The following is a 17,015-nucleotide window of genomic DNA, read 5'->3' as shown; positions in this document are numbered from 1 at the left end:
CAATATGATTTTAATATAAAAAAGCAATACATAAAGTAGTGTGTACAATTTCATTCCGATTTTTGGGACAACTGTATTTTGCATTGGAAAAAAGCCTGGAAGAGAATATGTTTATAATTGAAAGTCATTTTTGGCTGGATAATGGGTATTTTCTTTTCCACATACGTCTGTCTTTCCTAAATTTGTCCCGATGAAAAATAATATTATGAAATGTGATTAGGTAGTCTGGAGAGAATGTCTTTTGGCCGTTGGGGGCGGTGGGGTGGTAAGGAAAAACATGAGAAGCTTTTAAAATGGAAATCTATGAAGAGATAACTGATCTCGTAATTGCATCATCAGTGGGAAAGTAAGCTCTCTGAGGACCAGGTCTGACTGAGACATCCCCACAGCGTGGTAGATTAAGACATTTTGTGTCTCAGCGTTGCCTGTGAAACGCCATTTACTCACCAGGCATGCTGAACGTGGAACCAGGTTTCTTTCTTTCCAAGTAGTTTTGCTAGTTTAGAGAAAGAGAGAGACAGACACATAAATACATACAGAGAAAGAGAAAATACTGAACCAGGAACAGCAGGGTTTGAGTCAAAAGAGAGGGGCAGAGGAGCGCGTCCAGTGCCCCAAGGCTGCCACGCGGAGCGCCGGCGCGAGGTGCCGGTTCCGGGGCCGAGCGCACGCCCGGAAGGTGGGAGGTGGCCAGCAGCGCCCCCGCCTGGCCCCTGTGCGCCCCGACCCGACGCCTCCCCGCGCGACCAGGTGCCTCGAGAGCGCACCGCTGGGAGGGCTCTCCCGGGCTCGGCGACACTCACGCCCGCGGTGTGCTAGGGCGGCGGCGACGGTGACGGGCGTGGGGCGCGGCGCTGCCTCGGCTGCCGGATCGTTGCAGCGAGCGCACGGGCCGGCCTGGAGTCTCCGGGCTGAGCCGCCGCGCCTGCATCGTGCGGCACGCCGCGGAGGCGCTCCGGGACAGACCGCGCGGGCGCGCACAAAGCGGCCCGGGGCGACCCGCGCTGCGCGGACCCTCAGTGGGCAGCGCACCCCAGTCTCCCACGACTAGCGGCTGCAGGGAGCTCCGGCCCGCGGCCCCTCCGCCTCAAGTCTGGGAGCTGCCGGCCCCACTCTGTCTTTGCCTATGGGGATCCGAGAGTTTCCCAGCGGCGCACCCAGGGGAAAGAGCATCGCTGTGTGAGTAGAGCCCCGGGCGTGGGTGAGCGAGTCGGCGGGCGGGAGGCCGGAGCACCGGGGTGGCCCTTTGCTGCTGGGACACTGGGCAGTCTGGGGCTCAGGGAAGGGCGGCGCGCGCGGCGGAGCTGCTCGGGAAGTTTCAGTCGTTCTTTCCCTCGCCACTCGCTCCAACCCGCACTGGCCCGAGGCGCCCAGGATAGGGCACTGGGGACAGCTGCCCGGGGAAGTGGGTGAGTGGCGGCGGGAAGGAAGCAGCGCGGGCTCTGCCGCGGCGCTCGCCCCCGGAGGGCGCCGGCCGCGCTCTTGCTCTCGCCCTGGGATCTGCTCCTCACGAATCCCCTCCTCTCTGTCCACGCTCCCCTTGTCCACCCACCTGCCCGTGGCGCCTGCGACCTCAGTGGCATGAGGAGGTCACCGGACGTCAGCCCCCGGAGACTGTCCGACATCAGCCCCCAGCTCCGGCAGCTCAAGTACTTGGTGGTGGACGAGGCAATTAAGGAGGATCTGAAATGGTCGCGCTCCGTGGAAGATCTCACCAGCGGGCCCGTGGGGCTCACGTCCATCGAGGAGCGGATCCTGCGCATCACTGGCTACTATGGCTACCAGCCCTGGGCAGCGAGCTGCAAAAGTAAGACCCCCTCCAGTCATTTTCCTCCTCCGCCGGTCTGTCTCGTTACCATTGTCACAGCAGCCTCGGGGAGCGCATGCAGCGAGGCGTCCAGCCACCCGGTCCCGCCCTGCCTGCTGATACAGACCCAGGTTTGCAACTTTGAGGAAGAGGCCTGGAGACGGAGTTCTCCTGGACCTCTGAGGCTTTCTGATGCGTTCTCTTACACTCCTTCTTCTCCCACACACAGGATCTCTCTGTATCCTTATCCCTCCGCCTCCAAATGTGGGGGACACTCTTATGTGGCAGACCATAGGAAACAGATCAGAAACTCAAAGTATCCCGGACAGTGTAGCTTCCCCGTGGATCAGAAAGTCTCACAGGGCCCTGGGTCAGGTCTCACCAGGCTCAGCTGGAGATGCTGACTTAGGTAGCCAGGATTGTAACTCTTCCTTGCATCTCCTAGCCCAGATGATAGAGAACAATTCTTGGGGTCTTCATTTTAGATGCTATTCACGCCCTTTTCCCCTGGATTTTATCGGTCTTCAGTAAGGAGGTTCTATAGGGATCTCTCTAGTTAGTGGTGTTGGTCCAAGCAAGATGAATGTTTGGTGTCAGGTGGAGAAGCTGAAATGATTTTCTGCCAGTGGGTCCCAGCTAATGACTTTGAGGATGCTATGATCAATTAGACAGACATTATCTTGTGTCACCAGGACTAATTTGACGTACATTTCTTTTTCTCACTTTGCAAGAGAGAGGTTGATTATGATGAAGTCCAGATATCTATAAATAGAACCATAATTAGGTGGTCTCATCACTGTAGTTTGACATAAAGGATTGCCATTTGCCACCTCAGTCAGTATGAGAAATGGGCCTTGACTTCTTTCATTTGAAATAAAGACTAGATTAATAGCTTGTTGATTTTGAGGTTTTTTCTACCTTTTATTGCTTAAAATTGAAACATTCTTTATTGGTCTTTAGGGGAAAAAATGGGCGTTTGTAATTTAATAATATTCATCACTAAAAAAAAAATGTCTATCTTTAGATTATTCCCAAAACCTTCGAGTCCAAGGCAAAGGTCAGTGGTATGCTAGCAGTTAGCTGGTTAGTTTTAAATTATTTGCAGGAAGAAACAGGATTTGAATGTTTTGCTTTCATGCAGCTTTTAAAAGACTGCATTTCATTGGGTATAAGCCTTTAAAAAAATTATCTGTATCTATTGCAATCTCTTGCCTCTGCTGCTAAAATTGTAGCTGATTACAAAAGGAAGACAAGGGGCCAAATTCTCTTTTTGGTTGGAAAACCCTGGGCATAGGATAACAAAAATTAAACCCCATCAGAAACCATATTTCTTATGGGCATGGATGGAACACTCAATTTTTATTTCTGCTTTCTACATTTCTGTTAGAAAATAGCAATTTTCTACTCTTATTTCCATTTTCTGCTTCCTTAATAACAAAAGACAGTGGTATAAATGACAGCCTTCATAAAGTCATCTCTTTAGTGCTTGAAGTCATAAAAAGGTTTTATCTTTATAAATCTATTTGTGACTGGCTGCATGTGCTTTGTGGAAGTTATCACCAAGGTTTGTGATTTGGGGACTTGGCAGAGAGCTTACAGCAGTGATGACTGTTCAGTACAAACATTTTGTAATTAAGACAAGAGAAGGGCCGTGTGGAAATGGAGTCCCTGGCATCACTGGAGGTATTCTTAAATGCCTCTCTCTGAGGCTTCATTGGAAGAGTAAATATTAGCAGGCAAGGCTACAGTGATCACTGAATATGAATAAAATCAAATTCCACTCTCTCTATTCCTGTGAGGATTATTCTTTATTCCAAGGTATTTCCTTGTTACTATAATGCTTTAGGTGACAACTGATATTTTGGTGAATTAATTAGGGGTTATGTTTAAATTTAGAGAGGGTAATGTTTTATTAATGTATTGATGTAGCAAAGAGTTTTTTTGTTTGTTTTTTTGTTTGATTATTTGTTTTGTTTTGTTTTGGTTTATGAGAGGGAGTCTCACTCTGTCACCCAGGCTGGAGTGTGGAGTGCAGTGCTGCGATCTTCGCTCACTGCAACCTCCACTTCCTGAGTTCAAGCGATTCTCCTGCCTCAGCCTCCTGCGTAGCTAGGATTACAGGCGTGCGCCACCACATCCAGCTAATTTTTGTATTTTCAGTAGAGATGAGGTTTCACTATGTTGGCGAGGCTGGTCTCAAACTCCTGACCTCAGGTTTTCCACCCACCTTGGCCTCCCAAAGTGCTGGGATTATAGGTATGAGCCACTGCACCCGGCCCAAAACAGGTTTTAAGGCAGAACTTTTGCTGTTTGCCATTTCTACTCAATTAATAATAATAAAGAGGCTTATCTATTACCTGTAGGTGTCACCTAGTTGCTTTATTTGTTGGTTGGTAATTGTACTCTACCAATGGGGAGAGATGATGGTTACAAAAAAAAAAAAAAAAAAATTCTCATGATCTCCAGAGTGAGTTATGGAAGCTCCAAGCTATTATGTCACCTTTCAGTCATCTTTCAAAGTATTTATCTACGTCCTAACTGAAGGAATTGCCATTGAAAGTTTTTAGACTCTTTGAGAGATGTAAGTCACTTGCCCTTGTAGCAGAATAAATCATTTGAATGACCCAATATTCATTTGTATCCTCTTCATTTTTAGATTTTGTTTGGGTTGTTAAGATAAATGAGGTAACTGTGAACAGTACAGAAATTACCTTTGCTCAATACTCTCAACTCAATCATTTGGATTCACGAGTTTCACTGTAGACAAGAGAATTTTGTAAAGGATTTTTTTTTTTTTTTTTTGGACAGAGTCTTACTCTGTCACCCAGGCTGGAGTACAATGTCGTGATCTCAGCTCACTGCAACTTCTGCCTCCTAGCTTCAAGCGATTCTCCTGCTTCAGCCTCCCGAGTAGCTGGGACTAGCACCACCACGCCTGGCGAATTTTTTGTATTTTTAGTAAGAATGGGGTTTCACCATGTTGACCACGCTGGTCTCAAACTCCTGATCTCGTGATCTGCCCGCCTTGGCCTCCCAAAGTGCTGGGATTACAGTCATGAGCCACCGTGCCTGGCTTAAAATTTACCCAACTTCCCCCAATAATAGTTTCTTTTTTTTTTTTTAGAAAGAGTTTTGCTCTGTCTCCTAGGCTAGAGTGCAGTGGCACAATCTCAGTTCACTGCAACCTCTGCCTCACAGGTTCAAGCGATTCTCCTACCTCAGCCTCCTGAGAAGCTGGGATTACAGGTCCCTGCCACCATGCCCAGCTAATTTTTGTATTTTTAGTAGACACAGGGCTTCACCGTGTTGGTCAGGCTGGTCTCAAACTCCTGACCTCGTGATCCGCCCACCTTGGCCTCCCAAAGTACTGAGATTACAGGCGCGAGCCACCGCGCCTAGCCTCGGATTCTTTTTTAAAAATCCCAAAGGCTCCTAGGTCTGAAAGGGATGGCTTTTATGAAACATTCAACTGAGAATTAAACTATAAACAAGTAAGCAGGAAGGGCCCAGTTCCTCTTCACAGTGGCAAAAGTCCTCCAAGCTCCACATTCCATGTTTTTGAACCAAACCACTTGGCAGTATTCCTAGGAATTCTTCAAATTATCATCTGTGAGTGAATCCAGGGCCCAGAAAGCACCTGGGCCACAGGAGGGGCTCAATAAATATTTGTTGAATAAATGCATGGCTGCTGCCTGAAATATTGACCTCTGGGACAGGGAACTTTGAATGTGCCTCTGTAGTGATTTGTATCATTTACTTCTTCATGCTGACTTCCTGTTATGTGGAATTGCTTTACTCTTTCCTGGTTCTTCCATCACAAGTGCTTCCTGAACCACAGACTGGACCAGAATTCTTGGTGATAAGCTTGGGTTTAGCCCAGGGTTTCTCAGTCTCAGCACTATTAACCCGTTGTGCTGTATAAGTAGTTGTCGTAGGGAGCTGTCCTGTACATTGTAGGATGTTCAGCAGTATCTCTGACCTCTGCCTATTAGATGTTAGTAGCTTACCACCCTGACCCCTAAGTTGTAGCAACCACAGTATCCCGTGGGGGGCAGCCTTTAGTTGAGACCCACTCGTTTAGGGTAGCCCCCAAATTTGTGCTGCAATAGAACTCTCTTCTGCTGCCCAGTAATGCTAAACACACAGGCCTACCTTACAAATTCCTGACCCTCTCCTTCCTTCACCTTTCTTCCTGGGCCACTTTTTAGGTTTTCAGGATGGCCAGATCGAGTAATCATCACCACTGGCAGTACAAGTGTCTTCTGAAGATTTGAAAGAGCCTGTTCCTTCTGCAGCTGGCATGATTCCACAACCAATCATCATAAATTGACACCCTGTAGGATGTGCTTTAGAATTCAGGAGACTCTGAACAGTTTCTTTTAATAACTTCCTTTTCTTCCCTACCTTTTGCCACAGTAGAAGAGAAATGACTGTTTAAAACATCTTCTGCTTCCTTTTCCTTTCTTATTTCTCTGGGCTGGACACCAGTTAGGGAGGACATGGCTAGAGAAGGGAGGAGGAGAATCAAAGACCAGGAAAAATCTGTATAGTAGACAGCCAGCCCCAGGCCTCTGATAGGGTGGGGCAGCCGGTAGCATTTCTACACAGGGATGATTGAAGGAACATATCTTGGAGTTTCCAGATAGAGGCTCTGCTGCAGGATGAAGGAACATCTGTGAATACTCCTTTATTTTCATTTATTCATTTAGCAAATCTTTTTCCAATGTTCAGTGTATGTCAGAATAGAGAGAGAAGTGCTGGAAGAGGCACTGTCCAGGTGTGCCTTCATCTAGAAATACAGGTCAACACAAACCTGCATTAGAACACAGACATTCTAAGAGTGGGCAGGATGTTCACTTTCCAAAAGGTTTCCCTAAAGAATGTTTTCAAATAGTGAACTCTTAAATCCTTTTCTGGGGGAAAAAAAAAAAGACCCCAAAGCATTTTAGGAAGAGCTTTCTTGAAGGGGATCATGCTTATTGCTTAACATGAGGTGCAATTATCATTTGAGTAGATTTATACACTATGTTGAATATCAACTATTATTCACTACAGGTTCTGGTACGTTGAGATTTAAATGATTTTTTTCAGAATGTGAATGGATTGAGTTTTAAGTCATTTGTAGAATGGAGAGAGGGTCAGTCTTAAAAGACTGACTGTCTCTAACCCACTCCACCCACCATTGACAATGTGAACCTGGGCCAGGAACATGTAGGTTACTGAATAAATCCCAGCTTATCTGGGTGGAGGTTTTCTAGTTCAAGCTGCAAAAATGTAGGGCACTGAATAACACACCTGGTGACAAGGAAAGTGCATGTTTCAGGATTCTCCAGGTTTAAAAGTTGTAAAGGGTTTGTATGAGGTGAGGGGAAGGGCTCCTGGGGAAAGGCTACCTTCCTAGTGTCCCTGTCAGTTCACACTGAACTGTGAGTATATGTTGTGGCGTAGATACCAGTGCTAAATGGAACAGTGCCTTGTAGTATCATTGAATTCATGGTGAGCAACTTCTGTTTGATCCTCCTAAAATAGTAAAGGTCAGGTCAGCAATTCAAAAATGACCCACTTGTAAGAGATGTATACTTTGGTTGTAAAAGTTTATTCTAGAATGGAGCTTGGCATATGAAATATGAGATGGAAAAGATTTTAAAAGAAAATAATTAGAGGGCTTGAGGGGGTGGTGAGTTGAGCATTAGAGCACAGCGTTTTGTATTGGGTCAGAGAATTAATTTTATTCCTATGTATGCTAACAATTTAGTAAATAGTTTCTGAGTTTCGATGTAATGAAAATGCAGAACTATTATCTTTTAAGGAAACGAGGTGACTCCAGCTCACTCAGATCATTGTCGTGGGGTTATAAACCCTTCACGTCTGCCATGGGGTTAGAAATCCTTCACACCTATTCATGTGCCTTTATTTTCATTTATTGATTTAGCAAACTTTTAAAGCATTTACTACGTGCAAGAATACAGAAATAAGTGATGGGAGACACAGTCCTTACCCTAAAAGCTTTCCAACTAGAGCAGGTGAAATCTGAAGTGCGCATGTGGTGGTGATGGGGAAATGGCCTTACCTCCAGGGAAGTGAAGTCTTCCGGGCTTTAAGGAGACATGGGCAAGGAAAGTTCTCGTTGCTCTTCAGAAGTCCCTCCTGGATCTCATTAAAAAGAGTGTAGTCTAAAACACTCCAGCTTTGAGCCTTGGTCCTTTCCTTAAGCAGCTGGAAACATTCAGGTTAGTTGCGTTCAAACATAAATTCGCATGCAAATGCACCATTGATGTTTGTTAAACATTTTACTGTAAGCTGTTTACTGTAAGCTGAGGGGTGTCCACTCAGTTTTTTTTTTTTTTTGAATGTCTGGAGGAGCAGAGGAAATAGAATTCACATCCCAGCTTCATAGCTATATGACAAGTTCACTGCTATCAGCCTCTAGTTTCACTGGGCATGGTGGCTCATGCCTGTAATCCCAAAGTTTTGGGAGGCCAAGGTGGGTGGATCACGAGGTCAGGAGTTCAAGACCAGCCTGGCCAAGATGGTGAAACCCCGTCTCTAATAAAAATACGAAAATTAGACGGGCGTGTTGGTGGGTGCCTGTAATCCCAACTTCTCGGGAGGCTGAGGCAGAGAATTGCTTGAACCCGGGAGGCGGAGGTTGCAGTGAGCCGAGATCGTGCCACTGCACTCCAGCCTGGGTGACAGAGTGAGACTCCATCTAAAAATAAAAAATAAAAATAAAAAAGGAGATAATAGAACTAGTTTCTAGGATTGTCATGAAGATTAAATGAAATACAGTAGTCACGCTTTATCGGAGGGAATACCCACTGGGCATTCCAGGCCCCCAGTGGGTACTGTGGATAGTACTCAACCCAATATACACGATTTTTTCTTAGACAGTAGTGAGCAGGTGGTGTAGACAGTGTGGATATGCTGGACAAAGGGATGATTCACATCCTGGGAGGGATGAAGTGGGAAGGTTCAAGATTTCATCACGCAACTCAAAATGGCACACGATTCAAAACTTGTGATATGTTTGTTTCTGGAATTTTCCTTTTCGTATTTTCAGACCATAGTAGACCAAGGATAACTGAAATCGTGGGAAGCAAAACCGTGGATAAGGGAGGACTCTTCCAATGTCTGTACAGCTGGTATCTATTAATGCACCTTTATATTCATTTATTTTAGCAAATCTTTTGAGCGTTTACTTTGTGCCAGAATGCAGAGATTAGTGATGGCAGACACAGTCCTTGCCCTAAAAGCTTTTGAAGTGGGTGAAATCTGAAGTGCTTGTATGGTATGATAAAGATGAGTTTACAGTGCCTGGAGAGCCCTTTCTCACATCGGTGAGTTCATTCTTCAGCTGGAGGAGTCATTCACAACAGAAATAGAGGGGAGGTTTGCATTCCAGGTGAAGGGACAGCATGTGCACGGGAATGTAGTCAGCTATTGCTGGAAGGTAATTCCGCTTGATTGGAACATCATGGGGCGGGAGTGTAATGTATGAAGTTGGACTTGTGAGCAGAAACAGACTACAGTACATTACAGAACCAGTCATCTGATGCCTGTCGCCTTCCTCATCCAGGTCCCAGCCTAAGTGTCACCTCCTCCTGAGAGCCTTTCCTGATTACACGAGGTCCTCTTGCATCTCCTGTAGTCTTGTCACTTCTTTTACATAGTCATGACTAGTTTAAGAAAGTGGCTGAAGCTCTTGCAGATAGAAAGCTCTCTAGGAGCAGGGCTTGTTATTACGTCTCCACCCCTCACTGTGGTCTTGGCATATAGAACTCTCGTGATTCTTCCACAGTGCACAGAGCATCTCAATCAATAAACATTTGTTAAATGTACTAATAAAAGGCCTAAGTGGCCGTTTCCTCATGCACCTACACAAATGGCTCCTAAGTAAGCATCTACATTTCTGTAGCATCTTCCAGAATTATCCTGCATAGAGACACTTCTAATTGCATTCCTCTGTCAAGAAATGGGACTTCCATTGCTGGTTCTCTTCAGTCTTCACTTTAACTCTGCTAAAAACACTGACAAATAATCACACTCCTAGAGCTTACATTATCCAATCTTATGTTGGGGTGTTCTGTTCAGTTTTGATAACTTTAAAAAATGATATGGAAAAAATGAACAGGGCCCAGGGAAATAAGAAAAAAATGTATTAATGGAATCAAACATGTGTTCTACAGAGAAGGTTAATGGATTAGGGGAGGAGGAGATTAGGTAAGAACGTGACATGTCTTCATGAGAACCATCAGAGCAGACACCTTTGGAATGTCTTCCCAGCTCAAGACCCCTTAACTGCCCTGCACTACATCCTCGGTTTGGGCCCTTAGCAGCCAGACTGGCATCATCTTCCTCCTGGGCAGTGTAGATTAGACCGGGGTAGACTCCTGGTCCATGCTAACTCACTCAGCTCCTCTCTCCTCCAATTTGAGGTTAACACCAGAAAGTTGGGGTCTAGTCTGACAGAGTGGTCTATTGAGTGGAGGAGGCTGGTCTGTCTCCCATATGGATATAGAGGCAGAGAAAGCTAGTCTACATAAAAGAAGGCAGCGGCAGGTGTGTCAGGTAATCCAGAGAGAGCATTGGTGGTTTCCAGGACTCCATGCTGGGGCCTGTTTCCCTCCTACATCAGTGTGTTGCTGCAGCTTCTTCTCCAAGCCCCTGAGACACCACTGTTGCAAAGCAGCAGCCTTCTTCCTGCTAAGTGAGCAGAAACCAAGTTCTGTTCCATGCAACTGCAGGCTCCTTTCTGGATAGGATTTCAGAGCCATTTCCATTCAAGCCCATGCATGACAAAATAAGGATCTATGTACCAATGAAGTTTCAACTGGAAATACAAAATCACTTTCTGACTACTAAGATCATAGATAAGGTCAGGAAGCCTCAGTCACTGGAGAGATTCACAAAGATATGGACCCCCGGTCACTTGAGCTGGATTAAGTACTTACTTGTCCCACAGCAGGAGGATGAACAATATTTCTTTCTTTTTTTTTTTTTTTACATGATGTACTTTGGTTCAAAGCAGTGGTGAATATGCATTGATTAATAGAGCAAGGAACCAGTTTTGTTTCATTATCTTACTGCACAAGCTAGAAAGGGACTTGTGCAGTTAGGAACCTGGTAAATTCTTCCAGTGGATGATGGTGGCAAGCACTGAAAAAATTGCCTAGGACATGGGCACAGATTTTTCTTTCATTCAGCTTAATTTATGACAGCATTTGAGACTGGAGGAAAAGAATTGCTCTCCTCAGGTGATCTGCAGTGTTAAAGACTAGAGGCTGTTTTGGACTCCTCAGACAGAGATACTTAGTGCAACTGCTCAGAACAGTTTTCTGGTTTTGACAAATGTTTTCTGTGACATTCAGATTTTCTCCTTGTCAATCTGCTATGTACCATTTCCAGTACTTGATCAGATCAGGATCTATCAGGAAACTATTTTTTATCTTTCTTCACCACCTACTTGTAACAGTGTGGTGTTATAAAAATTCAGGTCTGTCCTCAAAAGTTTTATTCAAAAGGGTCAGAAGGGAAATGTTTCTTAGTGTATGTCAATTTTGCTGCCTTACTTTCTTTTCAGAAATTGAGTCAGCTCGCTTTTGATGAATGTACATTAAGATGTCCTGTTCTTAGCCAGTGATGGCGGTGTAGACCTGTAGTCCCAGCTACTCTGGAGGCTGAGGTGGGAGGATCGCTTGAGTCCAGGATCTCAAGGCTGCAGTGATGTATGTATGATCACACCACTGCATTCCAGCCTGGGTGACGGAGCAAATTCCTGTTTCCAAAAAAAAGCTCCTTTTTTCTAAAAAAAAAAAAAAAAAAAAAAGGAATAGAATGATGATGGTAGATGTATTAGTCTGTTTCATGCTGCTGATAGACATATCTGAGATTGGGCAATTTACAAAAGAAAGAGGTTTAATTGGGCTTATAGTTCCAAGTGGCTAGAGAAGCCTCACAATCATGGGGAAGGCAAGGAGGAGCAAGTCACGTCTTACATGGATGGCTGCAGGCAAAGAGAGAGAAAGCTTGTTCAGGGGAACTCTTCTTTTTAAAACCATCAGATTTCGTGAGACTTATTCACTATCATGAGAACAACATGGGAAACACCTGCCTCCATGATTCAATTATCCCCCACCAGGTCCCTCCCACAACATGTGGGAATTCAAGGTGAGGTTTGGGTGAGGACACAGCCAAATCAGATCAGTAGGTATGGGACAGTTGAGTTTTGTGCAGCATTCTGTTCATGCTGTACATGTGTGAGAGTTTAATAAACATTTTCCATGGTAAAAGTGCATTACACTAGTGTGAGTACCAAGGAAGAACTGAAGTCCCTTCCTATATACTTTCTTTTCTTTAAAGAATCGGCCAGATAAATAGTTTGAAGACTTCTAAATGCCATATTCCAGAACAACTAGTTTCAAAGGTTTATTCGAGCACTTACTTTTTTTTTTTTTTTTTTTTGAGACGGAGTCTTGCTCTCTCGCCCAGGCTGGAGTGCAGTGGCACAATCTCAGCTCACTGCAAGCTCCGCCTCTCAGGTTCACTCTATTCTCCTGCCTCAGCCTCCCAAGTAGCTGGGACTACAGGCGCCCACCACCATTCCTGGCTAATTCTTGTATTTTTAGTAGAGACGGGGTTTCACCGTGTTAGCCAGGATGGTCTCGATCTCCTGACCTCGTGATCCACCTGCCTTGGCCTCCCAAAGCGCTGGGATTACAGGCGTGAGCCACCGCGCCTGACCTCAAACACTTTTACTTTAAGTTGACATTTTGTTTTATTAACTATTAAATGTAAAAATCTTTCATTTACTTATTTATTTATTTTTATTTTTAGGGGCAAGGCCTTGGTCTGTTGCCCAGCCTGGAGTGCAGTGGCACGATCGTTACTCACTGCAGCCTCTAACTCCTGGGCTCAAGTGATCCTCCTGCCTCAGCCTCTTGAGTAGCTGGGAGTATAGGCTTACACCACCACATGTGGCTAACTTTTTAAAAAAAGGTTTGTAGAGACTAGGGTCTCACTATGTTGCCCATGCTTGTCTCAGACTCCTGGCCTCAAGCAGTCCTATCAATTTAGCCTTCCAAAGTATAAGCTTCTTATATAGGTTTATCTGATTTAGCAGTGGGTATGATTTCAAAGTTACATGTCAATAAAGTATATGTAATTACAATTCATTGTGAAAATCCTCAGAAAACATAGTACTGGTGTATGAAAAAAATGTGTTTGTTCTATCTGCAACTGACATTGTATCTGGTGATTGTCTCTCAATACATTGGAGATTTCCTGTTTGGTGGCTGGAAGGTGGAAGAAGGAATGTTTTTCAACACCACCATGTGGTCCCTCTTGAGAAGCCCATGGATGAGGTCACGGCTTCAGAAAATCACTGCATGAAATTTCAGACACTCTTCAGGGAGGAATTCATTTGTGAATGGGTTGGAAGCAGATGAAATAAAGGATCCAACTGTTGAATGTAAATTCATTTATTTGTTAATCTATTCAATGATTCATTCATTCCTTCCTCATTCAATCATCAAATAATCCACAACCTCTAAAATGCAGTAAATATATTAGCTCCTCAGGGAAGTATACACTAAATATATGGTATGGTTGTTATTTCTTAGAAAATAACCTAGTGGGATTACAAGACATGCACATCTTGATCCATCAGCTGAATTGGATTGGCTCCATGCCATACTTCTTTGTCTTGGAGCCCTCTCACAGGTGCAGTAAATGTCTCTTTTTGCTCTTCTCTAAATATCTTGGGAGTATTTCCAACCAACAATGACCAGTCTTAAACTAAACTCTATATTGTGTACATAATTTTGCATAATATTTTATTGTAGGACACCATAAACAGCTTCTTAGCTACAGGGGGCAATATTTCAGGGAACTTCTTTTCTCTTCCTTTGGAAACTTGAGCTCTGCTGCTCAAATCAGAGTTCTGATTAAGATGATGGACTTAATTAGTCATGGCTGAATTTGAATCCTGCTACCTACTTACTGCGTGGGCTCTGGGGGAAACTAGTCAGCCTCTCTGAACCTACTTTTCCTTTTCGATAAAATGACAGTTCCAGTTCAGAGAATTGTTGAAAATATTTTGGGATAATGCATCCAAAGGGCTGAATACAGTCCTGGTGTTTGGAAGGTGGTTAGTTAGTGACAGCTCTGGTTAATATTAGATTATTATTGAAAGTCTTGACTTATAAAGGGAATCTTATGAAAGGGGTTCTTTATAAGGCCCTTTCAAAAGGAGAGCTTCTCTGATGTATTTGAAATATAATTTGACTCCCTAAAATAATGCAGGGTGGTAAGTAGTATCAGTGAAAGTGGACACACATCCTTTTGTGTCAGGCCATTAGTGGAGAGCTGAGTCAATCTAGCTGGGAATTGATTTGGGTTTGAGTGCGCTGGACTGCCTCTTCTAACTTTCCCCCAGCAGCAATTGACCTTTGCCTGTATCCTGGAGGCAGGGCACTTCCTACATCATCCTCAGAGTGAGCTGAAGTTTATCCTATTCCTAACCCAGAAGCAACAGATTTTTTTTTCCCTTGGCCCTAGGGTTAGGGAGTTTGCCATCCAGTGGCTTAAGACTTGCTTTTTGTAAGGATTGAGAAAGTAGACAGGGATTTATGCCTGTCCCTAGCAGCAACTATCTGATCACCTCCCACAAGCTTATGTTGCCCTGAGAGGCTCTTTTTGTCTCTTGCCCTGCCCCAGTTCTTCTCATGAGCTACTTGGTGGAGGCTCAGGGGTAAGAACTTGAGCATGATTGCAAGCTTCCCTGTGCCTGAGACATCCACCTATTCCAAATGGACACGTTACTCTATATTTTGCCTTTAAGGATTCATTTAAAATGTGATCTTCCTGCCTCAACCTCCCAAAGTGTGGAGATTACAGGCATGACCACCACATCTGCTCACCTCTGTCTTCTTACAGGCTCCAACATTTTGTGATAACAAGACTTGCCAGTCAGCATTTTACCATCCCTGCTTCCACTCCCATCTACCCCCATGAATCTAGCAGCTCACAACACTTGGCACCAACATCGAAATAAGATACTTTCCCAAGTTTCATAGAAAGGGGAAAAATCAAGAAGAACCAAACCTTAATGTAATGAAAGACAGAAAAAAATCCTTGTGGTGAATTAGGGTGCTGCTCATGTGAGAACCTAGATTTTAAAAAGGAGGTTAAGGGCAATTTAGAAAATGATATATTTGATAAAGATCAGGATACAAAAAGTAGCTGAATGCAAATTAAATGGATGAAGAGTATTTGGGATATCCATTCTGTTAAAATCAAGATGTGATACACCTTTTGTTTTAAAGTCAAGAGAAAAATTGTCCAAGACTGCCTGTCTGAAGACTTCTGCCCCTGCAGAGACCAGTAAAGATAATCCAGTCATCTGATTATCCGTCTGTTTATGCTTGCCCAACATGAGCAAAATGAGGACTTTTCCTATGAATCCTGGAGACATCAGTTATTTTATTTTAGCACTAAAGTGCTCCATTGGAGTTGTTTGATGTTTTGGAAGTGCAAATTTGTAGGCAAAGAAGAACCTTTGAAGTATTTTAAAAAGGGAAGTGATGGGCTTGAATTTTCATTTTGAAAAATCCACTCTGAAACAAAATGGAGAATGGACTGAAAGCATTGCCTTGGTAGGAAGCTAATGCTATAATTTAGCAAAAGAAGATGAAGGTCACAACTAAGACTGGGTCAGTGGGGATGCAGAAGGTGAGACAGAAGTGAGGATAGTCAGGGGGCAAGGGTGAGAGACTGAGAGTTTGATAATGTTGGTGAGTGCAGGAGAGGGATGAGTAGAGGATGATGTTCAAATTTCTGACTCAAGTGACTTGGTAATGTTTAGGTAGTGATGTCCATTAATTAGTTAGAAGTAGTTTGCAGAATTCAGGAGAGAAGTTTGGGCTGACAATAATCATTAAATTATAGGTGATAGGAAATAGGTGAAGCCTTGAATCAATGCCATTGCGCCCATTGATTAGTTTGGGTTCTTGGTTGAAAGCAACAGACATCCAATGTTTTCATCATAGGCAAAAAAATAAATTTCTGGAAGCATACTAAAAATTCACAGAAACAATAGGAGAATAGATGACCAGACCAAAAAAGTGGGCATGATGTGGGGGTCCCAGATACTAGCAAACAGAGAATACAGTAAAGCTCATCCCTCAAAAGAAAGCCTGCAGCTGTCAAAGCTAGTCTTCAATTTGTCCCTCTGTCTTCATTGTACTGGCTTAACATTTACAGGCATCTGATTGGCTGAATCTGGGTTATATGGTCTTTCTGTGGCTCTCCTAGGAGGTAGAATGTTGAAGAATCGTATACCGTTGGCTTAGGAAGCTACCGTAAGAGGCAACCTAAGAATATTGCCTTCTGACATTGTACACAGTGGAAATTTCCCTTCAAATGGATTTTGGGATTCTAGTATCAGAGGAATGGATGCTGGAGAACAACACAAGGGTCATTATACCTAAGGAAAAAGGTAATTATACCTGAAGTCAGTGAGGGGACAAAGAGCTAACAATGGATGGATGGATGGATGGATGGATGGATGGATGGATGGATGGAAGTATAGGTGGATGGGTGGATGGAAAGATGGGTAGATATACAGACACAGAGGAACTGGTCTAGGGAAATGAATTATCAGAAAGGAAAACAAATACAAGAAATGGAGTCACAGAAGTGAGGAAAGGAAAAACTGATCAGAAAGCAGTATTGGTTAACAATGTCAAACTGCAACACTGCAGTCAAGAAAGATGAGGACTAAAAAGCATCCGTTTGGCTTAACTATTAGTAGATTACTGGGTCCCTGAGCACCCACTCTCCATTATCCATTCTTCCCAATCTTTGTTATGATACTTCTGGTTCTTTTGGGTTGCCAAGATCTGCAAGTGGTAGTCAGCTCTTAAAACACTAACTTAAATAAATAAATACCACTTGTCTAATTGACATCGATACTGGTATAATTAAGTATTGTTGGCCAGGTGCAGTGGCTTACGCCTATAATTCCAGCACTTTGGGAGTCCTGGGCAAGTGGATCTCTTGAGGCCAAGAGTTCAAGACCAGCCTGGGCAACAAAACAACACCCTGTCTGTTCAAAAACAAATTTAAAAATTGATTGGATATGGAGGCACGTGCCTGTAGTCCCATCTACTCAGGAGCCTGAGGTGAGAGGATTGCTTGAGCCTAGGAGGTT

At 44.0% G+C, this 17,015-nt stretch overlaps 1 protein-coding gene across 1 annotated transcript in view; it reads left to right on the top strand.

Annotated features, from left to right (window-relative positions):
- The first annotated feature begins 332 nt into the window (after window positions 1-332).
- SLC35F3 (solute carrier family 35 member F3) overlaps window positions 333-17,015 on the top strand; it is a 401,456-nt gene continuing 384,773 nt past the window's right edge. The window contains exons 1-2 of the mRNA XM_033196820.1: window positions 333-1,179; window positions 1,578-1,807. Coding sequence (XP_033052711.1) covers window positions 1,127-1,179; window positions 1,578-1,807 — 283 coding nt within the window. The 5' untranslated portion in view covers window positions 333-1,126. The remainder of the gene's footprint in view (window positions 1,180-1,577; window positions 1,808-17,015) is intronic.

The sequence above is a fragment of the Trachypithecus francoisi genome, unplaced genomic scaffold, assembly GCF_009764315.1.
Source record: "Trachypithecus francoisi isolate TF-2019V2 unplaced genomic scaffold, Tfra_2.0 Lachesis_group5, whole genome shotgun sequence".
NCBI classification, from domain to species: Eukaryota; Metazoa; Chordata; class Mammalia; order Primates; family Cercopithecidae; genus Trachypithecus; species Trachypithecus francoisi.
The sequence above is the reverse complement of the archived record's forward strand: the minus strand, read 5'-3'. Positions and strand labels throughout refer to the sequence as shown.